Here is an 11,150-nt window from a genome sequence, read left to right as displayed (position 1 = left end):
AATTTTAAATCATTATAGTAATTATTTATTATTTAAGCTATTTGAATCAAAAGAACTTAAATTTTAGAAATAATGTGTTGAACCCTTCATGACCTAGACTACAAGTGACCTAGACATCAACTTTGTAGACATACATGTAAGCTGTAAAGCATTCAGCAAAAAGTAGGCTTTTGCTTTTCATTTTGCTTTTATTTATTCTTTTTCTTAGTTGCCACAAAAGGAAAGTCTGAATTGGATCACAAAAAAATCTTAAATGCTTTGCACTCAGTGCAAATACATGCAGAATGAATACTCTGAAGTACCATAAACAACATCATAAAACATATTGATTCTAACATTAAATGGTTTCATTTTTAAGGCTGTTTAAATGTCACTCCCAGAAGCTGAACACATAAATTTAAGAGCAAGCTCTCTCCAGAATAAACACTATAATTGGAGAAAATAATTTCTAATTTCTGTTGTGAAGTTAACAATATATTTAACATTCTAATCTAATGAATCTGTCTAATTCTAGAACTATTTGTTCTTTTCTGCATTTTCCAAATGCCAAATGTAGCTGCATCAGCAGTTTCCCACTGAGTTCCATGGATCTGTGTTATTAAATTGCCTTTATTTCAAAAAACTTCTGGGTTTATGTGTTGAGATACTCACTGTGTTTCTGTATCTCGTTACCTTTCCACTACTCCATTTTCTTAGTGAATGTTCCATCTGCTTGCATTCCAATACAGTTATTTTACAATACTAGATACTGAATCAAAATTCAATGCCTTGCATACTGTCTGTATCCTGTCAGCCTCTTATTCCTTATTCTGGTGTTAAAAGACAATACATCACACGGAAGATGCTTGTTAGTTATTGGGAAAGTTGACAGTTCAGTGACAGGCTAAAAATATTACTCTGTTGTAACACTCAATATGTGAAATGACAAATCCATTAGGAGAGATGGAATTAAAGGATGAATCCATTAGAAGAGATTGAATTAAAACCAACAACTTCTTCCCCTCCAGGAAACTAATCTTGAAAAATTGCTTTAAAATATCCTTGAAAATGGAAAATTTGTTTCTTTCTGGCAAAGGAAACTGCATTAGTTTGGGTGTTTTGTTTTGGTTTGGTTTTTTTTTAAAAAAAAGCAAAATATTCAGACAGATTTTATGGGGAAACCTTTGCAATCCCAATAAAGCCCCTTTTACTTTGAAGTCAGATGCGTAATTCAGTAAATTACTCATGTGAGCAATTAGAAAATGGTCATTTAGGGACCCGATTTCTTTTGAGACAAGGAGGGTGAGGGTGGGAAAAGAAACAAAATAATTCTTGAGAGGCTTAAGAGGAAGAGCAGACTAAAGTGTGAACTTTTTTATTTTAGCAACGGAAGCGAGAAATCAGTGATTCATTAAAGGAGGGGAAAAGACCTCCATGGAAGCTGACAAAGAAGGAAAAGGAGCTAATTATGTCCCTTCCTTTTTTTCTTACTCTCTCTGATCAGCATATAATCTGCTTTTCTAGGGTCTGCCTGTAGCATATACTTCTTTCCAACCTCTCCACCGAACCCCTCCTCGAGCGGGGGGAGGGGGAGATCTAACAGGCAACAAGCTCCAGGTGGCTTCCTCAAGCACTTCCCTGCCAAAAAACCAAAATTAAATCCTCCGCTAGAAAACAAGTTTCTGTTGGGGGGGGGGGGAGGAATGAAGGGGGAGGGAAACCTCCCTAGAGGAGATTGGTTCAGCCTGCAAGACAGGGAAATTAGTAAAGCATGAGTCTCCAAGCCATCCTGGTGGCCGGCGCTCCGAGGAGAAGGACGCTTTAGGAGCAATTAGCAGCCAGCCGAAGGCGGCAGCTGCCGCGGCCGCCGCTGAGCCCAGGGGGAAGCAGAAGCAGCTCCCGGGGCTCCCGCCGCAGCAGGCAGCGCTCGCTCCAGCGGCAAGAGGGTTTCAGATGTCCCACCGCTGCTTGACCCCCTTCAAATAAGGGTTGACCACCAGAGGCACATCCCACCTCTGACTTGTAATCGCTGACATTTAGGCTACAGCTTCCAACCTGATTACAACCAAAGGGGGAGGGAAGGGAAAGGAAAGGAAAGGAAAAGAAAAGGAAAAGAAGGGAGGGGGACAAGTTGGGATTTTTCCCTCCCTCTCTCTGGATTGATTGATTTATTTTTTTTTTAATACTGTTCTGGAGAATTCAAAGCAAAACAAAGAAACTGCCTCCTCTGGAGTTGTCAGTGAGAGAGGACGAGTTGTGCAACTAGCTTGGGATTTGCAAAGAAGGCAAGGGGGTGGGGATCAGAAGAAGGTGCAAAGCCACAAAGTGTGAGTGAGTGTGCCTATGTGTAAAGGGGTATATGTGAAAAATACCTTCCAGCACCCCATTTTTATTTATTTTTGTTGTTGTTGTTGTTCACTTTGCTGTCATCTATTTTTCAGACCTTTCTGCATCTAAGATGGTGAAGAAAGGAGTGAGGAAGAGAACAAAATAACTACTGGGAAGTCTCAAAAACCAGGTTGGGGAGTCTGTGTGTATGTGGGGGGGGTGGGGTGGGGAAGAGAAAAAGGAAAGAGGATTAACCACAGCAACCCCCCCTCCAAAAAAAAAAAAAACAAACCCAACAGCTCTTTTTTCTGAGAGAGGACTCGAAGGATTAAAAGGCAGCAGCTTCTGAGGCGATTTGTCCCCTGAGTTATGGATGTTGGTGCACTTACTTCAGGCCAGATCAGAGCTCAGAGGGATCTAACCAGAAGCAGCAACCACCGGCTCTCCACTTGCTTTTTACCAGGTCTTACCCTTCCAGTATGTTTCTTTTGATAAGACTTTTTCCAGCGCCCAGAGTTTCAGTACAATGTGCAAATGGATACTGACAAATGGTGCCTCAGCCTTTTCCCACCTGCCTTGTTGCTGCTTGCTGCTGCTCTTCTTGGTGTCTTCTGTGCCTGTCACCTGCCATGACCTCGGCCAGGACATGCTGTCCCCGGAGGCCACCAACTCTTCTTCTTCATCATCCTCCTCCTTCCCCTCGTCCTTCTCCTCTCCTTCCAGTGCGGGGAGACACGTGCGGAGCTACAATCACCTCCAAGGAGATGTGCGCAAGAGGAAGCTCTACTCCTACAACAAGTACTTTCTCAAGATCGAGAAGAACGGCAAGGTCAGCGGCACCAAGAAGGAGAACTGCCCCTTCAGTAAGTACCGCTCTCTCGCCGCGGTGCCGGGCATGGGCTGCCGATCGCCCCGGTAGTCCCGCAGCCCCGGTCCCGTAGCATCCGACTCCCTCAACTAGGGAGCGAAGGGGAAGGTGATGCCTCAGTGGGGAGAAGTCGAGGGCAGAGGTCGAGTGGCATCCTCCGGGACCCCGCTCCCCGCCAGCCTCGATCTCTAGATCTCTGATTACATTGGTTCTGCAAATGGCTTCGCCAAGCACGGTTTATTTCTTTGCCTGGCAGGAGAACAAATTAGGAAGATTTGTAAGGATGTGGCGCGGAGCGTGTGTGTGTGTGGGGCATTGTCTCCGAATCTGAAAATCGTTATCCCTTGTCATTAAAGTGCCTCGATGAGAACGCTGCACTGGGACAATACTTCGATTTCCCCACTCACAGCCGCACGAGGGCTGTCTGCTCCACGCTCTCTTCTCCTCGAGCCCAGACGGGGTTGGTTTGGGACTTGTTTTGTTTTCTTCCCTCCGGGCTGTGATTTTCCCCGTCTGTGCGACCCGCCCGGGGGTGCACAGCGGGCGCGGGGACGGTGCGCAGCAGCGAAGCCGGTGCGGTGCAGCCGGCGCTCCCGGGCTGCAGCGCCGCGGTACCGCTGCGCGCCCCATTGTAAACATCTGCGGCCGGCTTCACACAGACCTCACACGCATTGCATTGTCTCTTCCCTTTTTTTTTTTTTTTTTTTTTTAAGAAATGATTTCAAAGTAAAAGTCATATGGCTGCTTCCACGGCTGAAGTTTCGAGCTTTTCTCTAGCACTAATTAGGCTTTTAGTAATGGCATGCTTCTGGTTATGTATTTTTGGCTGTCAGTGCTAGAAATATAACCTTTATTCGGATTTCCTGTCTGTGCAATCTCAAATTGAAGTAAGTGTAGTAAATCACTGTATATTGCATTGTAACTCTTAAGTGACTGTGTCCTGCTTATAGCAGCATGCTGAGAAAGTAAGCTGTGTTATGCAATTGTTGGAGGAAACTCTTCGACTTGCTTTGCCAGTGGAAAACCACGTTTTGGTTCTTGGGTTGTTTTACATAAATCCAGATAAACCTGAGGATAAACCTTCTGTTACATTAAAACAACTTAAAATAACTTGAGTAGATCCCTTGTTAGCTAGCATATAAAGAATGGGGTACTTCAGCAAATTGCCATACCCTATGATAGACATTACTGTTAATTCAGCTGTATTTCTATTTAATACCCATACTAAAGGCTTTCCAACAGGGAGCAGAAGGCTGCTGTAGCATGTCACTACTTCACTTACTCCACCTTGCAATCAAGTTTTATCATAGGCTTTATGTTTGTAAAAGTTTTAGATGTCAGAACAGCTGAGTCTCTCTGTATTTCATAGAAAGCCAAACTCTTGAAAGACAGAGCTATGACAAATTTGATGTGGAAATGCACTATGTTTCTTAAATTACCTTTGTTTTTGGATGGGGACAGCATCATTCCCCTAAAGTGAGATTGTGAAGGCTTTGCGTGCATATCTGAGAACATCTAGCCATTCTGTGTAGGACATTGCTGCCAAAAAGACCCTAAAGAGAACCAATCTGACAACAGTGTACTCAGAGGAGTAACTACTCATCTGAGCAGTATCACTTAGCCAGCAGACCTATTCAAGTGAGTAAAATTGCACACATGCATAAGCTTCTGCACAATTTTGCCAAGATGAGGTACAAAGCACTGAAATGCTCATATATGTATTTCTACTTTTTCAGTCTGCATACAAGAACACCTCCTGCAACTACATACTATGAATGTTTTTTCCTAGTTTTTCATTCAGTGCGTCAGGAAAAGAACTGGCATTCAGGGTGATGTCCTGGTTATTGTCACATCTGCAGAGAACCTACTGAAAGAGAGGAAAATTTAATTTGTTTCATATGAAAGCAAAGAAATGCCTTAGTAGTGTCCTGTCTCAAGTTTATGTGCAGTGAAAAAAGGACTTCCACTGTCTTAAAACTTGCAACTTGCTAGCTGCACTTCCATCACAAAGTCAGAACCAGTGCACAGCATCCCTAAATACAAAACAATTAGGATCTTGTTAGAAGAAGGTAGGTCAAACGGCTGTATATTTTTCTTTAATGGTCATTATAATTTGCAGTATGGAACTGTAATTCCTGTAAAAGCACATAATCTGAGACCCTTTAAGAATATATTTACTCTGCCTTTATTTCAAGGGTGTCTGTGTAGGAAAACATTCCCAGTAACTCATAAAAATCTATACTATTAATAACCTCAAATGTAGCTATTCCTTCATAACACTGCTGTAATCCCCAGCTGGATTGATTCCATAGAAGTCTATGGTATCTTTAAGATAGTATGAAGTATGTAAATACATATTAATAGATTTCCACCAAATGTAAAGGGTTATCTAGCCAGCATATTAAAATTGTAGGCTGATTAATGCTAAAGGTGATTTAATCTCTAATTTAAGTTCTCCTTTGAAACATGCTTTCCTAAACAAGTAGTAGTGATTATTGACACACATGACTTTTAAATGTTCTGATTTGAGGGGCTAATTTCTCATATGCTAACGTTTAAAACTCACTTATGCTGTAGCAAAACCTTATCTGTAGGGCTGTAAGATCACGATATGTTGTGTAATTAGACAACAGTTTTCATGGCTGGCTGCCAATTAAACACTGTCAAGTAAGAGGAACAGTTGGAGAAAGTCAGAATAAACATTCAGAAAACAGAACATAGTCTCCAGTATTTAAATGACTCAAGCAGCATTCATAGATTTGCTCTATAAATATTGTGTGGAGTGCACTAAATTAAAGTTTGGCAGATGTTTTTCCAACTTGATTGCTTGGAACCATTCCATCAGCCTTTCTCTACCTATAGGGCAATGGGAACAGCGATGGCTTCTGACTGCTTCCTCAGAAGTCTGGGGGAACTTGCAGCATTTGGCATAGACAGTGTCTGTCACTTGATAGTAGTATAGAGTAGTTTGGGAAATTTGTTTTATTGTTTCTTTAATCAGGAAGTTTGTCCTGAAAATGCTGTCATTAACTCATCCTGTAGCACCAAAGCTGTGAAGTCCCTTGCCCGTATTCTTGACAGAGCCGTTTGTGTGCATGAATAAGGAGAGCTATACTGCTCTAACTTAAGTACTTGCTGGAGGAGAAACAAAAGTAAAAGGCTTGCAAAGAGCAATACCAAAAACTTTCCCTATAACTTGAGATCAATGGTGACTGAGAGAAACTTAAGCTGTATATGAAAATTGAAAGATAGCTATATATGTGTAGATTCTGAATTTAGTTGCACACAGAAAGCTTTCTTGAAGATAATGAAATTCTTTGAGTTTAATGGCTAGCATGCCTTGGGCTGCATGATATATGATGAGCTGGTTGAAGAAAACTTGGAAGTATTTTTGAATGTTAGATTATTTTCAATAGACTTTTAAAGCAACTGTTAATAGTGCTGTGAAGCATAAAGACTTCAAGTTTACAGGACTGATCTTAATAGCTGAATACCAGTAACACAATAAGCAATGCTTAACTAACAGCAAGTAACCTGCAGTCTTGTGGAGGGAGCTTTGCCTGTGCAAGAACTGGTCGTTATTTAGGTAGGTGTTCAGGGGGTGGAGTCGGTGTCAGTGAGCCTGAGTGTTAGTGGTAAGAATTGCTGGAGCGATTCCTGCGGTTTTTGAAGGGAGCAGTGCTTTGCGAGGCCCACGGTAGATGGCGGCACAGCCACTGCCTGGCGTCACCTCTGCCTGGAGGAAGTGGATGAGAAGGGAATGGATGCTTGGCTGCATGAGCTAGTTTAGCTCAAGCAAAGCTAAACGGGCTTGCACCAGATGAGGGGCTATTAATTGGCCTTCTGAGCAGCCAGAATGGGCTAATCCAAACCGTGCAAAGGCAGTACAATTTCTGAACAAGAGTGTTTACAGGACGAGCTACCATGAAATAATTAACTGCTTCTCATGAGCTAACCCATTCCAGGCTTTTCTTCTGAATATGCAATTACTTTTTATACATAGCCTTAGGATCTACCAAAGTCCCTGATAGTCTTAGGTTTTGCTTTAGGTAGTGCGGTATTGGATTAGCAACACAATGACTAATACAAAAAGTTTTGAGACTCATCTGTAGCCAAAAAGATTGTAAATAATCTCTGTAACTACTAGAAATGCTGAACACTGCCACTGTGGGATTTAGGGGTGTGCACATATGCATGACATATAAATACAGATTTTTACTATATATTGGGTTATATACGTAAAGATAGAAATAAATGTGTTTAGATTAAGTATACACTGTTTGTTACTCAGATGTAGTCAAAACATAAAGCTTGATAGGTACTTTAACCTTGGCTGTAAAGCTCAAACCATACTGGAATACTCAGTGAAATATGTTCGTTCATGAATTAACATTTTTCAGGCTAACTGTTCGAGGTTATCTGCTCCTTATGAGCTGCTGTTTGTACGTTAATGTAAGGGCTTTTCTCTGTTTTTCTGAAGAACAATTAGGATCCATATGTGTTTTGTTGTTTTGCTCGCCATAGAGATGTGGTTTATTTTTTTACCAATCGAAAGACCTATAGTAGGGAATAATATTGTTTTAGTGAGGTTATTTGAAACTTCATTTCTTTAGTATGAAATGTGAAAGTTCTTTCAGAGATGATTTCTCACTTTAAGTCTCTTTTTTTTTTTCTTTTTTTCCTGCAGAACTCAGTTACATGATTTATAACCAGCAGTATACAACCTTAGGCACTTAGGATTTATGAACAGGGAAAGAATTGTACTATTTAACATCTACATGACACTCTCCTGTTACTCTTACTTCATTCTGGCCTTGTGGACCCTCCATGCTGATACTGTAGCCCTGTCATATATCTGTTCAAAACATACGGTTGTAAGAAGACTTTTTGTCTTCATAAATCTAACTTATAGCCACTTGCAGGGGGGGAGGGGAAAGAAAAACTTATGGCCAGTTGGAAGTCTGCTTTCCTTAAAACCTCAGAAAGAAGAAACCAAGTGTCACGTGTGCTTATGTCGATGCCATACTATTCTTTTAATGGGAGAATTCTCAGGTAGGGGCTCAGTCAAAGCTTCCCTTGAAAATGGCATTATCTGAGTGTTATAGAATGTGCTTAAACTTCTGAAACATCTTGGATGCATTCACTCATAGGATAAGATCTGCTGTTTTGAAATAAGGCATTTTAAGATGACTTTCAGATGTCTTTGAACTGTGTGTGAGAAAAGGGGCGTTTTCACTTCAAATGTGAGTTAGAGGAATTTTCGTTTCTTTTATTTCACAGAGACTTTAATTTTAGAAAAGGAAAAATACTTCTATGAGCAAATCTTTTTAACCTGTGGTCTTAAGTTAAAAATAGCAGATATCTGTATGAATATAGGGCAACACCTTCTGTCATGGCAGATTCTTGACTTTTCATCTAAGTAATATAATTGCACCAGGAATATTCTATATAGGAAAAAAGAAACCCTGTAAACAATACTGTATTAATAATCTTTGAGATGATAGAAATATTTTTCTGCTTTACTGCCACTATTTGGTCAACTTGGGATTCCTTACATTGCTTCCTTTACAGCCTGTCTTTGTTTTCCCAGTTTTCTGAAGAACTTTCTCAATCCAGATCTTACAGTCCCTTGTTCCCCAAAACAGCACTGAGCCAAAATTTCAGTTCATACATTTGAAAACTTACTACCCGTGATTGCAGTTGCCATAAGACACTGAACTACCTTATCCTAATATGCTGAGGTTTATAATTGAATGACCTTTCTGCCACTTCCAACAGTATAAATAGTTTAAATGTTTAGCTGCATTAACAACCAATGTCAGCTTGATGAGACTGCATGGAAAAGTAACCTTTCGCTTGCTTTGGGCTATGAAAACCAAATTGTCAAATCAGAAATAGAGAATTCATTTAGTTAAGGCTGGTACTTACGTGTTTCTCAGTTATTGCTCTGATGCTTTGAACACAGAAAAATAGTCAATGGTATTTGGAATTGTTAATTCTGTTAACTAGAAAGATTCTTACCTTGCTGTATGAATACCTTCTATTTCTACTGACTATTTGTCATAAACATATTTTTTTAGTTACAAAATAGTAAAAATGAGACAGAAAACACTGTTTTACGAAGTTTTAAGAAGTCATCTCTGTATTTATCTAGAAAATTTGAATCTTCAAGGGTAGGAGTGAGGAGGAAGTGGACTAATCTTTAATCACTGAATTAATGTTAAAACTTAATTCATTAGCTGAGTAGATTATTAAAACTACTTGTGCTACTTCATGAGTACAGTGCAACAAATGGCAGTTGCAAGGAAAAGAAATGGTTACAAGTGAGCCAGGTCACACTCTGAATAATGGCTTTAAAGGCACTCTTTGCTTTTAAATTAGGTCACTAGTGTTCTTTCTTTGAACGTTCTGTTCTAATTGCAACAGTAAATCAAAGAATGCACTCAAAGTAGATTCCCAAGAAAAGTGGACAACTGGACAGTGCCTTTTTACTGCTACTAACACATGCATCCAATTACTAGGTTGATATACTTGCAGTGTCAGCTGTAAAGCATTCCCCTATTTTATAGTTAGACTAAAGAATTATTATCCTGTCCTCTTGCACATTTACCTCTAAATAATCTGTCAGTAGTGTATATCTCCTACATTTAAAGAGAAATTTTCACACGCATTGAAGCTGTAGAAAAGGGAAATGTTGAAATTGTACCAAAAAGTTTCATTTCTTTTCTCTCTCCTCCCTTCCATAATTTCTAGTGTTGTGCAAGAGAGAAAAAGCCTACGGATACTGGAAACACAAATGCTCATGAATTTTATATAAAAACAAAGTTCAGATCTTTTACAGTGTAATATGATACCTACTCCTTTCATGGTGGAAAACATATGTGAGGGACAGTTAACTTAGTTAATTCTTTCAGTTCCTGACTCCTCTTCCTACATGGGGAGCAGAAGGTGAAAATGGGGGGCCTGAGGAACCTAGTTGTTCTTCTTTCTGCCACTGATACTAGAGGTTCAAACAGTGCATAGAAATAAAAGAATTAGAAGCTTTCTTTCAGGTTCCTGATGCACATTTGTGCAGCTGTAGTCAATGTGTGTGGGAGTTGGAGAGGGAGCGCTGAAGCATTTTGGGAGCATTCAGGATGTTGTTGAATTGGAATTGAGGCGTGGTGCTAAGTGAAGACTGGGTATAAATCAATGATATCATGCCTGCCTTAGGTGAAGGGGGTGGGAAGTGTGACAAGTGCCAGAGCAACACTAGAAAGAAGGACAATAAAGAAACAGAGGAGCCTTGTATCATGAGTGGGAGAAAAGTGGGGAGAAGGGGAGTGTAGCTTACCTATTCTAGCAGCTGTAAACTGTCAGTGACATTGAAATGTCCTATCTCATCACATCATCAGTTTGCTCACAGACTGAACCTATGAAGCGATTAAGGCATTGAGTTTGTATAAAAATGTGTAATTAGTATTGGGACATAAACTCTTCTGACTCCCAATTCTGTTATGTCTCCTCTGATCCTGATCTACAGATACTCGATACTACTGGGTAAATGCTCTGGAATCCTCTTCTTCACGTTAGCTTCTTCACGTCAACTAATAACCTGATTTATTCCTAATGTGAAAGTCAGTATGGATTACTGGCAAGCAGAAAGGTGGTCAAACTTGCCTTTGGAAGTAATAAGCTATTTAAAGGGGCCACAAGCAAACCTGTGTTAAAGAAGAAAAAGGCTGGGAGTTTTGCTTGGTTTTTCAATTTTTCACAATGGAAGTAGTATCCACCGTGTCCATCACATATACCTGAAGTACATGAAGATATCCCAAATTTCTAAGTGTTTTAATCTTTTGAGGGTGGAATAGGGAATTTTTGTGACTCATCATTAGTGTTATCAAATGTCCTATTTTATAAGCTTATCTTTAAGATTTGAAGTATTTACGTAGTTACAAGTTCATACATCCAGTAACTTACTATAATGAGCAAGGGA

General features: G+C 40.1%; 1 protein-coding gene across 2 annotated transcripts in view; it reads left to right on the top strand.

Annotated features, from left to right (window-relative positions):
- The first annotated feature begins 2,177 nt into the window (after positions 1-2,177).
- The window catches only part of FGF10 (fibroblast growth factor 10), a 61,964-nt gene continuing 52,991 nt past the window's right edge, over positions 2,178-11,150 (top strand). Inside the window, exons 1-2 of one of the 2 annotated variants that reach the window (XM_062018539.1) lie at positions 2,178-2,306; positions 2,421-3,170. In XM_062018539.1, coding sequence (XP_061874523.1) covers positions 2,834-3,170 — 337 coding nt within the window. In that variant the 5' untranslated portion in view covers positions 2,178-2,306; positions 2,421-2,833. Of the gene's footprint in view, positions 2,311-2,420; positions 3,171-11,150 lie in introns of both variants that reach the window. The other variant, XM_062018540.1, reaches the window with a different exon arrangement.

The sequence above is a fragment of the Colius striatus genome, chromosome Z (genome assembly GCF_028858725.1).
Source record: "Colius striatus isolate bColStr4 chromosome Z, bColStr4.1.hap1, whole genome shotgun sequence".
In the NCBI taxonomy this organism is placed as follows: Eukaryota; Metazoa; Chordata; class Aves; order Coliiformes; family Coliidae; genus Colius; species Colius striatus.
Note: the sequence above shows the minus strand (reverse complement) of the source record. Positions and strands in the feature narration are given on the sequence as shown.